This window comes from Galeopterus variegatus, unplaced genomic scaffold, assembly GCF_000696425.1.
Source record: "Galeopterus variegatus unplaced genomic scaffold, G_variegatus-3.0.2 Scaffold8152, whole genome shotgun sequence".
Classification (NCBI taxonomy): Eukaryota; Metazoa; Chordata; class Mammalia; order Dermoptera; family Cynocephalidae; genus Galeopterus; species Galeopterus variegatus.
The window spans coordinates 54832-74496 of NW_007734263.1; the positions used below are offsets into that span (position 1 = coordinate 54832).

Genomic DNA, 19665 nt, shown 5'->3' on the forward strand with positions numbered 1-19665 from the left:
GGCCGGCCGGCCGCTCGCTCGCTCGCTCACTCACCTCGGGCGGCGGGGCGTCACCCCTTGCCCAGCCTCCCTAGCCCGTGTCCCGGGCCGGCCCTGGCGCCCCACATCCACCTCCCTAGTATTTACCTCCGACGCGCGGCCCCCGCGCAACCGAACCTGCTACCTGGGCCCGCCCCCACCTGCCCCGCCTCCGAGCCGCTCACGGGGGAGGGAGGGAACGGGGGCGAGGGGAGCAACCGCCTCGCCAACCAATCGCAGCCAGAGATGCGTTTCTGCTCGTGCCCCGATTGGGCCTCCCTGTGACAGACCTTCCCCCAATGACTGCAGGTCCGGCACCGGCTGAAGGGACTTTCCGCTCCGTCAAGCTCGGTGGAGCCAAAAGGAAAGCGGACGGGAGGGGCGGAGAAGAGTGGGATGGGGGCGGGGAGCTCAGGCTGATTGGACGGAAGCCGGTGGGTGCCGCGTTATCATTGGCTGACACTGGAGCCGGGGCCGGCCGCCGTGCTTCTCCCAGTTCCACCTCTGCTCCTCTGCTCTTGGCTCTCGCCTTAGCTGTCAAAACTGAAGACTCTTAAAGAGTTTGGGACTGGGATGGGGAACAGTCCAGACGAGAGCTGCGAGTAGGATGCCAGGATTCCATAAAAGAGCAAAGCCTTAGAATCAGACCTAAGTTTGACTCCTTTGCGCTTTCAGTTAGTCGCCGCGTGAAATGGGGAACTCACAACCACACTGAGCCTCAATTTCCTCATCTGTAAAATGGAAATAATAATCTCACCTGTCTCACAGGATTGTTGCGAAATGACATATTAAAGTTCCGGACGCGCTGTAGGAGCTTAGTGAAGGATAAATCTCTTCCTCCCCTTCAGATTCGGCCTGGGACCCCTGCTGTTTCTGACCTCTGTTGCCACCTATCCCAGTTTGGAGGAAGGTCTCCTAGGGGTGGTGAGGAAGGGATTTCCACACGCCGCCTCACTCAGCCCTGCACCCTGGCCACCAGCCAGGACTTTGAGGTGTAGTTAAGGATCTTTCAATTAGAGGGAGGTTTCTGATTCCCAAAAGTGCTCATAATATTTAAGGAAGTGCTTTTTATAATCAGTCCCAGAGCCTTGCAGCGTGCCTTGCTGCTCTGGATACTCCTGTTAATTAATTCCTTCTCCTTTGACATCTAAAGTACTAATTATGGGAAAAGGTGATTAATACTGAGAAAGGAGAAGGGGTGTGTGTGTGTGTGTGTGTGTGTTTAATCATGACACAAATTTCCCCAGTGCAAAGTGACGTTTCTGAAGATCTGGGGAATTTAAACCAATGAGTACATAAAAGTAGTCATAAGACTGATTACTTTCAGTAGTAGTAAACAGGACACCCCTTTCCTTGACACAATCACCCAGAATAAAATGAACACCTTTTAAAAACCTAAGCCTCGACGCACTCCTGTTCTTCCTTAGTCCGTCCTTGTCCTGTTTCCCAGGCTTCATGACCTCACTGCAGTAGGAAACAACATGATGGGAATCAACAGGCCTGGCTTGCAGTGTGAGCTTAGGCAACATTCATCCCCTCTAGATCTAGATTCTCCAATAAAGCTGGTAGGAATCAGAGATCACAGGAGAAATTTTCAGCCAAAAGACTGTTTTTGTTTGACTCATACAGTAAGGAAGAGGAAGGAGAAGAGGAGTAGAAGGGATATTTTGAATCCTTTTAGACAAAATAAGCACTCCCATTTCTCTAGTTTGCCACACTCCTCACCGTTCCCTACTTTATCCCCCTGGTCCGCTTCTCTCATTTGCAATATCCACTGGCCCCTGACAACCACCCTTGAGCTAGAACATCTTCATGTCCTTTCTGATGACGGTGTTTGGTGCCACTGAGCTCTCTGCTTCAGTAGAGCTTTCTTCCCCACCAGCAGTGGTCAGATACCTCGCTCAGTCCTCCTGTCACACGTTCACTGAATCAGACAGTGCCAGGGCCTGACGTCATCCAACATATCTTCATCCAAGCCAAGCCCAACAAACAGGGCTTATCTCAATTACCATCTCCTATCAATTGTTAATGGCTGCCTAGAACATTGTGTTGAAGACAATACTGAAGCTGTATTCAGGCTCCCAGGGAAGAGAGATGCTTGCCAGGGGAAGAAATGGAGGAATAGTGTCATGGTGCTAATATTTGTAATTCTTGATAAACCAGCCTCTCATTTTACAGATGGGAGATCTGTAAAGGTCCAGAGAGGGAAAATAACGTGCCCCCAGTCACCCAGAAGATGGGCTGAGATTCTGACTTTCCTCATTCCAAGCCAGGGCTCTTTCCACCTCTGTTTAAATGAATTCTGCAACAGAAATGCCTGTCCTCTCTGCCTTCCAAATCTTCCCCTCTGTAAGACCCAAAGTCTAGCCTCTTCCAGGGATCTTTGGAGATGGCTCCAGCCCCCACTGATAACTTCTGTCTATCCATCACTCCACAGCCTGCTTCACCCAACCTGGCCCTGGCCTCATGCTGCTGGTGCTTGGGTTACTGAGCAGGTAACAGGAAACACAGCAATGTACAAGGAAAATGCTACCCCTGCCTCTGGCAAGGAAGGCAAACTTCAAAGGACTAATTAGATGATCCCTTAATTGCAGTTATGGTAAACTTCAGAAGGGGACTTTCTCTAAACATGCATTAAAGGTGGCTGGGTGAAAAGGGAAGTCTTGTTTGAGGAAGTCACCTTTAAGATGAGATAGGAAAGATGACTGGCAGTCAGAAGTGAGGGGCGGAGGAGCACTCCAGACAAAGAGAACAGGAAAGTGCATGACACGTTGAAGGAACTGAAAATGGCAGAACGCAGACAGTGTGAGCACAAAAAGGCCTGTCAGGAAGGGCCAGGGGTTGGTCTTCATCCCAAGAGTAGTGGGAAACCTCTGAAGGGTTTTAAGCTGGGTAGTTAACTGTGGTTCTAACCAGTCTTGCACAGTTCCCTGATTACATACAGCAGAAACTCAATGAAAAGTCATTGAATTGAAGGGTGCTCTGTCCCTCCCCAGGAGGTGATATACTCCAGGTAGCCTGGGAGGGTCCTAAGACACAGTAACACAGTCAGGACTCAAGGAAACCTCAGTAGCTCTGGTCACGGTTATTGATTAGACCCTGCCCCGTTCTTCCCAATGGCTACCATAGGCTACCTCCTACTTCCAGCTTCGCCAAATTCAGTGTTTATTTTATATCCTAAAGCCTATTCAGTATCACCACTAACACAGCCAAAGTGAAATCTGATATTCCCCACTGCTGCTGCAATCCTTCTGCTTTCCCTATCTCATTCAACGGCATCTTCCGGTTGCTCATCCAGCTTCCCATGGTTCCGGCCATTTTCCCAGAAATCCTATGTCCCTGGGCATTCAGAATGAGGTCTAAGTCAAGGGGCCAACTGGGCCAAGCGTTCCCACAAGCTGGGATGCTGGATGGGTGCTTTCTCCATCGTAGCCCAGCACAAGGTTTCGATCTATGCATGAGGAGTTGAGAGTCCTCCATCTCAGACATGTGCTTCTGTCTTAGGTGGTTCCGGCCATTTTCCCAGAAATCCTATGTCCCTGGGCATTCAGAATGAGCTCTAAGTCAAGGGGCCAACTGGGCCAAGCGTTCCCACAAGCTGGGATGCTGGATGGGTGCTTTCTCCATCGTAGCCCAGCACAAAGTTTCGATCTATGCATGAGGAGTTGAGAGTCCTCCATCTCAGACATGTGCTTCTGTCTTAGGGAAAGGAAACTCTATGTTCAACTGAACATTAGGTCTGGGAGATTTTAATCTGGTCATCTAAAAGCTCTTTTCGGTATGATATAAGGGATCACTCTGATCATCTTCAAACTAATCCAACTGAACTATAAATCCATGCTCTCCTGTTTGAACTATTTGCTATTATCAATGACAAATGATTTCTATGTTTGATTTTAAAACACACACACATAGAGTAAAGGGTTTAATGCTCTTCATTGGGACTTTGTGCTATATCTGAAATCCCATTTGGGGCAGTTGATGTATTAGGACTGGTCCCATGTCCCAGAAAACCTTCCTCCCTTAGGACCAAGACACTAACAGTGTCAGGAGAGAGGCAATTCATTCTTATAATCTGCCCCAACTTCTATTTTTTGCCCTGTTTAAGTAGAGGGGATTCTTCATTCCTTCAAAAAATATTTATTGAGCACCTACTATGTGGTAGACACCTTACTAGACTCTGAAGATACTGCAGTTAGTATGGTCCCAGTTCTCATGGACATTCTAGAAGAAGGAAAAAACAAATGTGTATCAGGTGGTGAATACGAAGAACACAATATTAAGCAGGGTAAGGGTGAAAGGAGTGGCTGGGGACTGCTATTTTAGGTAGATTGTTCAGAGAAGAACTCCCTTGATGAGATGGCATTAGAACAACAAGCTGAAAGAAATGAGGAAGCAAGACACACCACCGTCTAGGAAAAGAGTGTTCCCATAGGAGGGAACAGGCAAGTGCAAAGGTTTGGAAGCGGCAACATGCTAGGCATTGTCAAGGAACAGCGAAGAAGCTGGTGTGGCTGAAGCACAGAAAATGGAGCCTGAATGGCAAAGGTGTAGCCAGACAGGACACAGGGGTGGTCCAGGTCAGCATGGGACCTTAATTTTTCCCCTGCACCAGACAGGAAGTCCTGGAGGGTTTAGTTTAGAGCAGAGGCTGATCTGACTTACATTTTAATAGGCTCACTCCCTGGGTCAAGGGCAGAAACAGGGAGACAATCAGGAGACTGATGCAGGAATCCAGGGAGAGTGGGTCCCAAGGGGGCCCCTTTTTTCTTGGGGGTGGAGGCAGAACAGGTAAGAAGGAAGAACGTAGGGGAGCACGGAGCTGAAGATGTCAAGAAAGAAGTTGCTCCAATTAAAAAGACATGTAGCACTCCTGAGAGGAAGGATTTTCAGGGAGAATGATATGGGGAGGGATAATGCTTAGAGGGTCAGATTTGTGGACTGTTCAGGAAGTGATGATAGCTTGTGATTAAATTTGGAGCAAAAAAAGGGGTATCTTGGGGAAGGACAAACTGAAGATCTTGGATTGCTGATATGCACAGCGGGAGTCTCTGCACGTAATTCTCCAAGGAAAGTGGCTCAGGCTGTGTACTTCATCCACCGGGCTGGACCAATCACCTGAGTTGGAAGGAGGCTTGAAGGTGTATTGCTACAATAATGGGATGAAGCTCAGGTCTTAACTCAGCCTGCCTGGAATACGACTCCACATCTCACATTTCTGTAGGGTGTATTCATTTCAGCATCTTGTTTTGGTGCTATGGGAGTTGGGGGGAAGGACACGCTGACATGTTTTTTTCTTCCAGAATGATGGTAAATATAATTAAAGTCTGAAGCTATTTTGAAAATTCCCCTGTTTTAATACCTTGTTTTTGTTTGCGTAAGAATTATGTACTCTTAGCCACAAATCTGGAATGTGTCTGCTCCTGGATAAGCCACAGGCCATGAACACATACCTTTCAGGTGACCTTCCTACCACAGAACCTTAAGATTAAGAATCCTAGTTGACTAGTTACCTGCACAGGCCTAGAATGCTTTTAGTGGTATCTGCTGGGCTTTTGAAAGTTATGAAATTTCCCCTACTCTGAACTCTGCCAGTAATCCCATATCAAGATCTCAGTACCACCCTTACCTGGGCCTTTTTTATCTCTTCTTTGTCCATAATCTCTCCTAGGATTATGTCACCCAAGCCCAGGGATTTCATTCTCATTTTGATGCTGAGGACACCCATGCTGTAATCTCTGGCCATGACCTCTCCCACAGGCTCCAGACTCACATCATAACTTGACGTCTCCACTTGACTTCTCCATTTAGGTGTCTCGAACTTGACAGTACAAAACAAAAATCTCTCCCTTCCACTTCCAAATTTGTTTCCCACCCCAGTCCCCAAGTTACTCAAGTCAGAAATCTATGAGTCATCCTTGATTCTTCCCTTTCCTTCATCCCTCTCATCCAGTCCACTTGTAAACCCATCCTCTTTTCTCCACCTCCAGTGCTAATACCTTAGGCTGCCAACTGCTTCTCATCTGTAATAGCTCCTAGGCAGTCTCCCCACTTCCTCTTCCACCCATCCCCACTGCTATGCACTCCAGTCCCATCTCCACCTAGGAGCAAGAGATCTTTAAACATACATTGGGTCACATGCCCCCTGCTTAGAACACTCCAATGACCTGCCCTTATTCTAAGATCAAGATTGAGCTCTTGACCATGGCCAATAAGATGCTTCATGAACTGGCCCTACCTGCCCCTGCAAACCCATCTAATGACACCCTCCCCTTTGCTTGCCTCAAACATACTGTATTAGTTTCCTATGACTGCTACCAGGAACTTGGTAGCTTGAAATGACAGTATTCTCTTACACTTCTGGAGGCCAGAAGTCCAAAATGGGCTGGAACCAAGGCAGGCAAGAAAGGCTACGCTCCCTCCAGATATTCTAGGAAAGAATCTGTTTCCTTGCCTTTTCCAGCTTCTAGAAATGCATTCCTTGGTCATGGCCCCTCTGCCACCTTCAAAGCCAGTAGGGTAGCCTCTTATTTTGGTGGTCACCTTGCATTCTTCTCCTCTGTCAAATCTTCCTTTGTCTTACTCTTATAAGGACACTTGTGATTGCATTTAGGGCCTACCCAGGTAATCCAGCATAAGCTCCCTATCTAAAGATCCTTTACTTAATCATATCTGCAAAGTCCCTTTTACCATGTAAGGTAACATTCACAGGTCCCAGGGATTAGGACCTGCATATCTTTGGGCGTCATTATTCAGCCTGCCATACACACCAAGCTCTTTCCCACCATGGGGGTCTTTGTACACCTCGTTGCCTGTGACCAGAATGCTCCCAGCTTCCCCCTAGCTCTTTGCATGGCCAGCCTCTTCTCATTCATGGGGACACAGTTTACCTGGCACCTCCTCAGATAACCTGTCTCAGCCCAACCCCCCAACAGTTTGAAGAAGATTTCCTCTATCTTGTACCTTTGTTTATTTCATTCCTAGTACTTACTGCCATGGACTTTATTTTCTATATTTTTCACTTTACTTGTTTTCTCCCTGCTGTCTCCTTCTACCCTCACCTAAGTGCCTTGAGGATAGGGCGCATGTCTGTTTTGTACATCCATGGATCATCCTATCATAATTGGTTCATAAATCATTGCTGAATGAATTTAAGGAAAATGAATTTACAACCCAACATGGTGCTATGCAAATGGGGTGCTGCATTTACTCCTCAGAGAAAGCAAACCCATCTCCACCTTTCTCCTAATCTTCTAGAGCAGAAACAATGTTCTGGACAGAACAGAGCATCAGCAACAGAGACCCCACAGACCAGCTAACACGCAGGAGCCCTGGGAGATGCCATAGCACTTAGCGAGCCAGACACACACAAAACCTTCCCAGCAAGTGGGATGTCACCTTGGTGAGCAGCCACCTGAGCCCTTGCTCATTAGATGCAACTAAGAATTATTTCAACACAGGTCCTGCATGGGAAGCTATGCACAAAGGAGAGCTGTATGCAAATCTTCTCCAACCTTCTCCTGTTAAAGACTCTGGAGCCACTTTGAGAGAACTGAAGGAGACCCAGGGGCCTTTTCACATTTGCTGCAGCTTTTCAGCCTGGGCACCATGAGGCTCCTGCACAGCTTAAAACTTCACTCTGGGTTAGACTTTTATAAGCCAAAGCCAATGTGTTTTGATGGCCAGGCTATTTCTAAAAATTGCTTTGGCCTTATGCAATAAATTATCTGGTTGAAAACATCATCCCCACCCCACCCCCTTTCAAGTAGAAAATTGTGCTCTAAAATTTGACAAGTTTTAAAAATATTTAAAAATGTTTAGTCACAATGAAGATAGCCTTGGTGACTCAATAGTTTTCTCCTCTGTGATTATTTACAGCATAAAGTTCATGGTCATGTTTTCTATAAAAGTATGAACTTGGGAGAATAAAACAAAGTAGTTTATAAATATTAACCAATTTTCACACATAACAATGTTTAAAATAATAACATTTGCACAGCATCCGACAATTTACAAAGGCTTCAACATGCATCATGTTGAAAAATCCAGGAAGACTTTTCTTAGAAGGAAGGGCCTGATTTTGCCCCTGTAAACTTTCAGTCCATAGCTATATATCCTAAAGCATTCTGGCACAAATAAAATGAAACTGTCTTTTATGGATATATTTCAGAAGTCTGTTGTCAGAGTTCAATTCACAGGCATAAACCAGAAGCCTAGTGGGGCCGTTTGAAATTCTAGCCCAGATTAATTTTAAAAAGCTGCATTTGGAGCTTTTTTAAGTGGGCTGTTTCCAAAGGCTTGACTGAAGAGTAACTGATTTCACCAGAAATAAAAGTCCACGTGTGATCCCAGCTGGAGTGTGGTCATACTTTTCTTGCAAATCTAGAATGTCTTGGGGAACAAACAACTGTCACATGTCCCCTCCCAACAATGTCTTAAGCACCAGAAAGAAGAGCAGAGTCAATAGTAGCCCTTTCCACCCTGGGTGCTGGGATTGGGGGTGCTATAAGTGAAATATCGAAGCTGAGAACACTCATATTCCACATCTCAAGCTCAGAGGAAGTACCATGTGCAGGGTCCAGGGTGAGTGGAGAAACCTGAGGTGGGGAATGGTCTGGATGGATGACTTGTGAGTTGAGACATGGTGGAAAGTTGCTTCTTGAATACTCCTCTTCATGAGAGGAGGGGGAGGGGTCTTCCACGTAGGTCCAGGTCTCTACACCAACAGACACTCGGTGAACATCCCACTGACCCACATCAGAACCCTGGAGGATCAGCTGGAGGCCAGCCCCGTACTATGGAGGAGGGGCTGCCCCTCTTGTGGGTCCCATGGATTGAATATGGGAAGAAGTCATGGCAAAGTAGCTTGGAAAAAGTCTACTCTGCAAGGCACTGATGCTCCTTCCTCTGCCAGAATGAAGGGGGTCTATTGTGCTCCCAGAAAATGAATTCAGCCCTGGGCAGGACAGAGCTCAAACTGAACAGGCTGCTGCCAGATGAAATCCAGCTTCTGGGGTCCAAACCCACAGCTTGCTCACAAACAAACAGATGAACGTCAGCCCAGATACATCAAAGCAAGAGTCTGGTGTCCCTCTGGCTGAGCTTCTCGATCTCCTCTAGAGAGAAAGTGTTCCCTCGGAGCCTAAGGGAGATAAAGTGAAGAGAGATCTGAGTGAGACAAAATTAGAGCCATGCTTTCCAATGGAAGCTGCCACTTTTTAAACTCCTGCCTGTGATGGGATGACCCTATGGCTCAGCTGTGGGGCTCACTCCCAGGAGGAAAGTCTGTGCTGTTTTTGCCCTCTGTCATCCAGGGAAGCTCATGAATCATTCTGCCTGATGAACAAGCCTCCGTGACTCTGCAGAGAGAGAGCCCACAACACTGGACCCAGCCAGCCACATGCTCCCTAAGGCTGGCAATTCTTTTTAAAGCAACAACAGAATCTGTTAAGAACGCAATGAGCAAGTCCTAATGCCTTCTCAAGCTCCATCAACAGGCAGCAAATAACATCAGAACCCTTAAATATCAACCTGATGCTGGCTTGCTCCCCGGACACAGAATGTGACATTTCTTAGGACTGTGCAATGGTTTCAAACAGAAACAAAAACCCACACCCTATACAGGCCCTGATTATCTCACAGGCTACTGGAATCACACAGTCATACAGAAAGAAAAATCTCTCCATCACAGGACAATTTTCAGAAGTTTTTGTTTTTAAATTCAGCATTTGATATCTATGTTTGCTGCTGCTTTGGCATTCTTCTGAGAGAGAGACAAGTTCTGCATATTTAGAGTGGGGTCAAGCTTACAGGGATGAGGAGTTAAAGGTGCCTGGTCTAAGACAATGGGCTTGGAGGGTCTGCACTCAGCCAAGGTGGGTTTGCCCATCTGAGAAGGGTCAGCCCTTCCTCTCTTCTGGTTAATTACTGGCATTGTGAATGAGGTCCAGGGTTGCCAGCTCTTTTGAAATATAAAAATATAATTTTTTATAGGAAATCTCTTAGTTTTTAAATATTGGTATCTAGCCCAGTGCCTGAAACACATACAGTAACATTCACTCGTAGCATATTAGACCAGGGGAAACCTTTCTACTTATTATCTGAGTGAGAAATAGATCCCTAGAAACAGGGACAAATATTTGAAGTTGTGACTTGATGCCTTTTTCAAATACATGAACAACTACAGCTTTGAATTATTTAGATTCAGATATGCTGTGCAACAGTTCCCACCTGTATAACATCCATCCACAACTGCAGAGGGTCTGATACAACATCCTTGACCTGTGAAGGCAGATGTAATGCCCAGGGAGGCAGGAGCTGAGTCCTTTTCTCCTGTTTTCATTCTTCAACTACACCTCCCATTCCTACCCTATTGCTTAGAATGGAGATGTTTCTGAATAGTCGTGATTTAAAAATGAAAACATCAGTCCCTGCTTAGGTGAAGTCCTCTTGGCCAGACAGAGAACTAGATCCAATGCAGAATGACACAATGTCAGAGTCAGAAGGGATCTTCAAAATTCTTTTGTTCCTCTCTCTCTTCACCCCATTTTACAGATAGGAAAACTGAGGCTCAGAGAGGTAATAGGCCTGCCCAGGGGGCTTACCAGACTTCCAGGATGGTGTCATTCCTTTCAAGGGCCTGCAGGAGGGCTTCTGCTCCCAGGTAGGTGATGCAGTTGTTGGACAGCCTGGAGAAGAAGACGGAAGGGTGAGCTTCAAGGATGCTTGGTGTTCCTCTTAAGCCTGTCCAGTTAAAGCCAGCTCACTGACAGTCACCTGCCCTGTAGATATGTCGCTTTCCTGAGATTCCCAATGAGCTCATCAACAAAGCCCCAGTGGCTTATGTGATATGCACCCCTCTCTGTTCCATTCACCGATTAGTTTATCTAGTTAAGCAGTGCCATCTAATAAGGCTGGTGACAAGGGAGCATGGGACAACCTCCACCATCATTGCCTGTCATCTGTTGGGGTCAAGTGGGATAAGTCTGTGACAATGAGGGAAGATCAAATGGCCACACCCACATCTGGTCAATAAGGGACTAGATATTGCCAAAGGCCCCCTTGTGTGCAAAGCTGGCATTCAGCTGGGACAAATCCAAGCTTCGCCCTGGCCACCCAGCCCACTTCTAGCCAAGTGACGGGTGAAAGTGTTTTCCCCAAACATTTGGTAACTTCCTAGCCCCTGCAAAGCAACACAAACAAACATCACCAGAGTAGATAAAAGTCTGGCCACAAAGCTGACACTATCACAGAGGCAGCTGTCTGCCTGTCTCTGAGGGCAAGTGTTTTCCTCCACCACATTTGCCAGGGCAGATGCCACCTTTCTCTAGCAAAAGGAGCCAACCGATGATGCCCTGAGACTCGATGAAATGAGACCATTGGCACCAGCTTCAGAGAGCACCAACACAAGTCTGTCATGGTTGCTAGGTGGGCTCCTGCTCACATCCACCACCTCTCTCCTTGTACGAGTCCCTGGCCCCTGAGTCCACCACCAGAGGAAGCCACAGACACCCCCACCCCATCACCTCTGCACCCTCTGCTGCTGCCCACTTCTCCAGTTTCTACACCGGCAGAATCTTTCACCAGGAGTCTCTGCTGCCCTCAGCCTAATCCAAGCCCCCTCCAACTCCTCCCTGGAGGACTGCAAGAGCCTCCTGACTGGTCTCGCTGGCCCCTGAGTCCACCACCAGAGGAAGCCACAGACACCCCCACCCCATCACCTCTGCACCCTCTGCTGCTGCTGCCCACTTCTCCAGTTTCTACACCGGCAGAATCTTTCACCAGGAGTCTCTGCTGCCCTCGGCCTAATCCAAGCCCCCTCCAACTCCTCCCTGGAGGACTGCAAGAGCCTCCTGACTGGTCTCCCTGCCTCCGTCTTACCCCTCTTCCATCCCTTCTGCACAAAGCAGCAAGAATGATCCTTTCATCACGTAGATCAGATCACATTACTACCCTGATCAAAATGCTCCAAAGTCTTCCCAAAGCCCCTAGAGTAAAACCCCAAATCTTTCCCATGGCTCTGAGGCCTGTGTGGCCTGCTCCCCCACCCCTTCCCCACCCCACTCCTCCTGCACATTCCAACTGCACAGTTCTGTTCTCAACACCACCAAACCCGGTCCTGCCTCAGGGCCTTTGCACTTGTCGTTCTCCCCCTGGAATGTGCTTTCCTGAGACCTCAGCATGGAAGGCGCCTTCTTGTTGGTCAGGTTTCAACTCAAATGCCACCTTCTCAGAGAGGCTTTGCCAAAGCAGCAGCAACTCCACCCTCTCCCTGTCACATCTTCCTCATGGACCAGAAATGATCTTGTTTGTTTGTTTGCTCATGATCTGTCTACCCTACTGGAAATTAGCTCTGGGGACAGGGGCTGCTCGGTTCTTTCTACCACTCTATCCTCAGTGCCTAGAATAGTGCCTGGCACAGAATGGGTGCCCGAGAAATATTTTCTGTATGAATACACACGATGGTGAAGTATGCATAAATGAATCTGTGACAGCATGCCGAATGAATGAATGCATGCACACATGAATAAATGCAAGTACGCATGGCCGCCTAACACAAGAGAAACCACTGGAGGTGACCATCTAAATAGCCATCCTGCCTGGGCCAAGGATGTCCCTGGAAAAGGGAGGGACATTTCCTGTAATCCACATAGCAGATGCTGTTGGCAACCTGCCCGTCCATGCTCCCTTGGCTTTCACCTCCAACTCTGAGGGCTGCTTGCTGGAAAGACCTGCTCTCTCTGCCTGGGTTCTCCTGACTCCAAGAGTGTGTTCAGCCATGTGGGAGAAGCTAGAAGTGCAGGAGAATTAATCTCCCCACAAGCATACCTAAACATATGAAGGACAGGCAGGTGATGGATGAAATCCCCTTCCTCGTCCCTGGTTGGGTAGGTGACCAAGTGTGTTCTACACTGGCTCCTGAAGTGCCCTGCAGTATTGAGCTCCTTCCCTTCCCTTCACCACCTCACTTCACTACTCTCTCCCCAGTGTGTGCTGGGATCACCTCCCAAGTAAACACCTTGCACTGGAATCCTTCTCTATCCAGACCAACATGAGCTACCAGGCTGCCTCGTGTGAGTGACCCAGGCTGGGAAGCTGCCCAGATCTGTGATTTAGAAACGCCCTTTCCCATGACCAGTCATTATTGTCCAGGCTCCTGCATATGGGTTCCTTACTTGAGGACTTTCAGACTTGAATTTCTCTTCAGTCCTTTCGCAAGAGAACACACACCTTCATCCTGCAGATGGTTCTCCTCCAAGCTGGCAAGAACAGGAGAGAAAATCCCGCTGATATGATGACATTTATTACGGGAGATGATGTCAATAAAGATTAACCCACATGTCCGTCATTTAGAAAATCCAGCATCTGAAACTCCAAATTTATGTATAAAGTAAGAACAGACAAAGTAGGAAATGAGGATTCTCAGTTCCAGGAACAGCCTTCCAAGAGATTTCACTGCAAGGCTCTTCTACATAGTAAGTTCCCTCATGCCCCAGCTACCCAGGACCCACTTTCCCTTTCTTCCTTATTAATGGAAGCATCATTTTGTTTGGGGCAGCCTTGTGCTTGGTTAAAAAAACTACACTTCCCACTCTCTGCTGCAGCCATTTGTCATGTGACACACACTTGGCCCTTGATACATAAGAGGAGGTTGACAGGTGGGGCCTCCTGGAATGCTTTTTAAAGGGGAGAGACCCAGATGGCCTGTGCCTTTCACCCCTAGGGTGCACAGACTGAACCCTGGAATGCAGAAGAGTGCTGTAGGAGGAGCAGCCGTCTTGTGACCATGAGGCAACGGGAGGACGAAGCCACAGGTTGAGGATGATGGAACAGAAATAGAGAGAGACAGGGTGGAGACCCCTGCTGGCCTCTGGTAGCCACTGCACCAGCCCTGCCTGCCTACCTCCAGACTGCCTGCACATGAAAAAACAAACCCTTTACTGGTTTAAGCCTCTGTATATGGAGGTTTTCCATCACTTACAGCCTAAGGTAGTGTTATATTAAACTAAATTTGGCCTAAAGCTGCCTCAGTACCCTATGTAGCAGACTGCAACCTAACTTACTATGTAAACAAACTGCAACCTAACAAGGAATATATTCTTGTAACAAATAGCTGAGCTTCAGCCAGTCAAAGCAGCCAGGCTTCAGCCAATCACAGGCTGCCAACTGATCAGACCAGGTCCATATAAGACAAATGCATCATTATGCCATGCCCTATTTGGCACGTTTTGCCTTATTTAGGCAAAGCACCCAGCTGTAACCAATCAGGTTGTTTCTGTACTCCCTTTTTCTACAAATACTGCCTCCCCACGTTGCTGGGTAGAGTTCTCTGAATCTCTCCGGGTTCTGACTGCTGCCCTATTCATGAATCATTCTTTGCTCAAATAAAGTCTTCTAAATTTAATGTTTAAAGTACTTTTTTAACAGTAGCCATAACGGATACACTCAAAGTGAGGTGTTCCTTTGTACTGAGGAGTTCCAAGTGACAAAATCCAATCAGGATATAATCAATGGTACTTTGGCAGAGCTAGTGAGCCCTGCCAGCAGCCAAGGCCCATCCACAATATCTGTTTTGTGGCAAAACCCATATGTTTCAGTGCCATTCTGCTTCCTGGAAAAATCAAACATTCAGCATTTTATCTCCCTAATATAATCTGATAAAGCCCAGAACATGACAGAAGACTAAACTAGTGACATCTAAAGAATGGAAAACTTGGAATCAGCTTCAGGTCAACTGTATAAGCACAATTCATGGTTCATCTCTCAACTACCCCAAACTGACTCTAATACCCAGTGTTCTTAGGAACTCAAATTCATTTGCAATAACAAAATGTTACTAGTAATTGTAGTCATAGTACTAGTAGCAGCTGTAGTAGTAGAAGCAGCAGCAGCAACAGCAGTAGTGACCCAGCCATCATTATAATTTAAGATTTTTGGAGTGCTTACACATATGCCAAGCACTATATTAAGCTCTTCACAGGAATTACCTTATTTAAGTCTTACAAAAATCTTTTATAGTTGGAAGCATTCTTACCCTCACTCTGTGGGTGAGAAACCTGAGATTCAGAGATTGTTATTTAACTTGCCTGGGATCAACAGCCTGCTTGATTCCACAGTCTATGCTCGTAACCATTATGCCACACGGAGGCAATAAACAAACCAGAAAACCAATGACTATAACTAAACAAAAAGAACTAGCACCTATATACCAGGCTCTGTAAGCTTCATACCACTCAGTACATGTAAAGACAAACACAATCAATCATCTACCTTTGTCTTATCTAAGCAGCTATTCCCAATGAGGCCAGGGAAAAGGCCACTATCTGCCTCCCCAGAGCAGGGAGTCCCCCAAACTCACCAAAGTTCTTCTAGTGTCACGTTCTTTTCCAACATCAGTGCTAAGGCTTGGGCACCCACACTGCCAATGTTGTTCCCCACCAGGCTGGACATAATCATAGAACAAAAACATGTCAAAGCAGGGAAGGACCTCAGAGATAAGCCAACCTATGAAGAGCAAAATGCATGGCACGCATAGCCCAACTCTCCTAATCTGCTCCTTTTCAGACATCACTAATTGATTATAGAGTTCTTTAAGCCCAGGAGCAGCCTTAGAATCTTTCCCAACATGTTGCACTGGGAAGAAACCACCAATGGATTGGAGTTGGTCCTTAAGATAAAATGGTACCTGATCCAGCCCAAGATCTTCAATTTACAGATAGAGAGTCAACTCCAAGAAGGTAAGGGACATCTTCAAAGTCACCTAGAAAGACTCAAGTGCCCTGACTCCAAATACAATGGTCTTTCCTTCTCACCCCACTGCCTAAAGTAGGAGTAGAAATGAAGTTCAAAGACCTTCAAAACTGGCCCAAGCTCCTCTCTATTCACCTGGCTTCCCCCCATGACAACTTCAGGACAGATGTTGAAGCTTACCTGAGCCACTTCAAGCTCTGGTGATCACCCAAGGCTTCTGCCAGGGCCTGGGCCCCCTTGTCACCCACTCTGTTGCCCCAGAACCTACAAAGGCCAACAGAATCAACAGATAGTGAGTACTTGCTATGTGTTCTAGATGTGCTGACAGTGCTCCTCTCCGCAGCCCCAGAGGGGCAGGACCACCCAATTCCAGAGAGGTCTCATTGGGGCACCTCAATCCCAGAAAAGTGGGCCTGCCTCCATCTTTTTGGTGGGATAACCAAACCAAGCCATTTTTCAGTGGCTCTAAATTACACACTTAAAGAATAGCACAGATGCACCCAGCCCATACCATATCCGGGATGGGGGAACTCTCTCTCAACAGCAATTCACATGGTTGTGACATTTTTCCTGACATTTAGTTCAGATCTGCTTCCAGGTAACTAACTACCACCCACAGTCTGTAACTGTCCTCTGGGACCATCCAGAACAAAACTAACTCTTCTTCCGCAAGCCAGATCTTTATCTCTTGTTCCTTGTTAACATTCCCAGTTCCTTCATGGTATCTAACTCTCTCACCTTCTGTGGTCTCCTCTGATTCACTGTAGTTTAAAAACATCCCTTTACAAAAGGTGGAGCCCAGCTCATACCTTCTGACCTGACTATTGCACATATGGGGACTTTCCCTGGACATGTATGTGCACAAGTGAGCAAAGATAGCTGAACTAGGATGCTCTCTGCACTTTCATTTATTAGGTAAATATTTATTGAGCTCTGACCATGTGCCAACACTGCTTTGTGCTTGAGGATATGACACTGAATTAGCAAAAAAAAAAAAAAACCCTGGAAACAACCTAAGTGTGCATGAACAGGTGAACAGTTAGATTACATACACCCATGCATTGAAATACTATGCAGCTCTTCTTTAAAAAATGAGGTCATAGTGATCTGAAAAGATGCCTAAAATATATAGTGAAGCAAAAAAAAAAAAATGCAACTTACAGAACAGTTTATATCATACAGTAGTGTTTGGGGGTTTTAGTACAGAAGGTGCCTTAACAAATATGTATTGAAAGAGAACTAAACAGCCCCAGATGCGGCAGATGTGACCTCAAGCAGAAGAAAGCTCAGTGGGGCTGTGGTCTCCTTTGTTCTAGACTCTGTTGCTACTAATGCAATTTGAAAATGGTGCTGATTTCTGGAGCAACATAGTCCTACTCCTGGCTCAAACTGAGCTTGTGAGCAACTTATCTATCTGTGTAATGAGTTAGAACACCAGGGCCCTGGGGTTAATTCTCTGTTCCTAGAGTCCTGGGTTCTAAAACCCCAGTTATTGTCAAGTGGATCCCAGTTCACACCAGTGCATGACCAGACAGAAAAGGGACTGCTGGGGATGGGTGCAACCCTGGGGGACAGTTGCTGTGCCCAGCAAACAGAGAAAGCCCCCTCTGGGGCCGTGTGGTCTGTGGGACTCCTCTCCTGTCATGGCCCTACAGCAAGCAAGAGCCCTGAAGGACCTGGGACAGCCTCTCCCATCCTGGGTCCCTTCTTACTCTCCCCACTTTTTCTCTTTCCTAGATCAGGGGCTCTCACTCCTGGCTGCACGTCCCCGGGGAGCTTTTTAAAATTCCTGCTACCTGGGCCCCGCACCTAGATATTTTCATTTCATTAGTGTGAGATGGGGCCCAGGCAATGGTGTTCTTTAGAAGCTCCCAAGTGGTTTCAATGTGCAGTCAAAGCACAGCTCTAAGCACCCCAAGAACCAGCCCGAAGCTTCCTGTCACCAGCTTGAGGGCACTGTCCTCCCCCAACCCTGACATCCTTAACTTCCTGTTTACCAGGTAAGAGAGCAAACTCAGGAGGCAGCCAAGGGCCACCCACTCTCTCCCTGACTCGCCCTCCCCACTGGAGCCTGGGCTACCTCTGGAGCCTTCTGGCTGAAGAGTTTCACCTGCCCCCAAATTCTGAAATGCCCCAAACCTGTCCATGCAGGGCCCTGTGCCCTGGAATCCAACCTACCCCAAGAACTGCAGGGAGGTATTGCCTCGGAGCCCCTGGGCAAGCACCTGGGCTCCCACCGCGGTGATGTGGTTATTCCCCAGCCTGGAAGGGAAGACAGAGGAGGCTGAGAGAGCACAGCAGAGGGCAGGGGACTGTCACCACCACTGGGCGGGGAAGAAAGCTTTGAGGACCCCTCCCTGGGTGGAGCAGCTGTGGTTTATGCTGTTCTTGCTGGGTCAAACTTACCCAATGGCTACGGCAACTTTGTTTTCCACCAGCAAAGAGGGGAAGGGGCTGTTTTGCAAAGCTGTGTGACAGGTAGGGAAGGAGCCACAATAGGCAGCTGTCCTGGGAGGTGGTTTCCCCAGGGGAGCGAGGATGACTCACTGTCACACATTTCCCTCAGTCTCAGCCACCCTCTAGGCCTTCCCAGCACGGCTACCTGTTGCAGCTAGCAGTCACCTGTTCTGCAGAACCTGGGGCAGGCCCAGGTAGCTGGGAGAGAGGAGGGAATGCCACTGAGTCTTGGAGGTGGAGGTTGAGGGGCCCCAAGGCTTGGGGGGAAGAGGGAGGATCCCAGCAAGGAAAGGCTCTAGCACCAGCCAAATCCAGACACTGCAGAGAATTTCAGAAAAGTCCCCAGAACTCTCACCCACAACCCCAGGCTTCCTGGAATAATAATATGCTTTCATCTTTTCAAAGAACTTTAAGGCACTCCAGTTCATGACAATCCTGAAGGGCAGGTATTATTATCCCCTTCGAGAAGGGGTGTGGTGGCCATAAAAATGCACCTCTCAGATCTCCAACCTCAGCTCCCTGTAGTTAACTAAGGGACTCAGTTGCTGTGCTCCAAAATCTAACGTCATGGTGTCTGCACCAAGGCCCACTTCCCACAGGCTATTCCCAGCCAGTGACAGAGACATGAGACACCCCTGCTAGGCGAATTTGGTTCAAGGACTCCCCAGAGCCTTGCTGAAATCTCTTAGAGCTGCACTGAAGTCCAAAGTGCTTCCTCCCCACCTTCCTTCCTTCCCTCTCTCCTTCACTCAGGGCCAGCCCCCAGCTCCCTTCCCCATTTCCCTTCATATGCATTTTCCTTAATAAATTGTTGCCTGTCTAATCCCCTCTTGGAGGACTAGACTAACGTAAGGATAAACAAGCTTATGTGATTTACCATGATCTTTTGGCCACTGGTTACTACATAAAGCACTTACTATGCTGTGCCAGCTCTTTATTTACATTGACTCAATCATCACAGCAACCTATGAGGCACGTATTATCCCCATTTTACAGAAGGCACAGAGACGTTGGCTGGCCCAAAGTCACACAGCTAATGAGGACTCAAATCTCAGGATTCCTAGATTCAAACCTGGGCAGACTGTATCCAGAGCCACCTGCTCTCAACAACAATGATGTACTGGCTGCAAACCCAGGCCTCCAGTTCTGAGTCTGGCACCCTTGTGCTACCCACAACCCTTCCTGGGGAGATGGGCCAGCCCAGGTCTGGCCACGGCCTCTTCAGGTTTGTGAGTCTAGGGGAGAAAGTGGTGGTAGCAGAGTCCTTTGTACAAAGTGGCGCTTGTAGCCTTGGCCTCAGCAGTCCTGGCTGAGACTGAGCTTCATGGCCAACAATTTTAAAATGATAGCTCCCATCACCAAACCCAGCTCAGCAGGTAGAAAGAATGAATGGAAGCAGTTCTTCACTTTGTCTTCTTTTACTGCCTCACAAATTACAGG

At 47.6% G+C, this 19665-nt stretch overlaps 2 protein-coding genes across 3 annotated transcripts in view; both read right to left on the reverse strand.

Annotated features, from left to right (window-relative positions):
- Positions 1-108, reverse strand: part of CYLD (cylindromatosis (turban tumor syndrome)) — a 51395-nt gene extending 51287 nt beyond the window's left edge. For both annotated transcript variants that reach the window (XM_008592654.1, XM_008592652.1), the window contains exon 1: positions 35-108. The gene's annotated coding sequence lies outside the window, so the exon portion shown is untranslated. The remainder of the gene's footprint in view (positions 1-34) is intronic.
- A 7836-nt stretch (positions 109-7944) lies between these two features.
- LOC103608208 (nucleotide-binding oligomerization domain-containing protein 2) overlaps positions 7945-19665 on the reverse strand; it is a 28448-nt gene continuing 16727 nt past the window's right edge. The window contains exons 6-11 of the mRNA XM_008592655.1: positions 17947-18030; positions 15949-16032; positions 15377-15460; positions 13194-13277; positions 10623-10706; positions 7945-9160 (exon numbers count right to left, since the gene is read on the reverse strand). Of these exons, the coding sequence (XP_008590877.1) occupies positions 9088-9160; positions 10623-10706; positions 13194-13277; positions 15377-15460; positions 15949-16032; positions 17947-18030 (493 nt within the window). The 3' untranslated portion in view covers positions 7945-9087. The remainder of the gene's footprint in view (positions 9161-10622; positions 10707-13193; positions 13278-15376; positions 15461-15948; positions 16033-17946; positions 18031-19665) is intronic.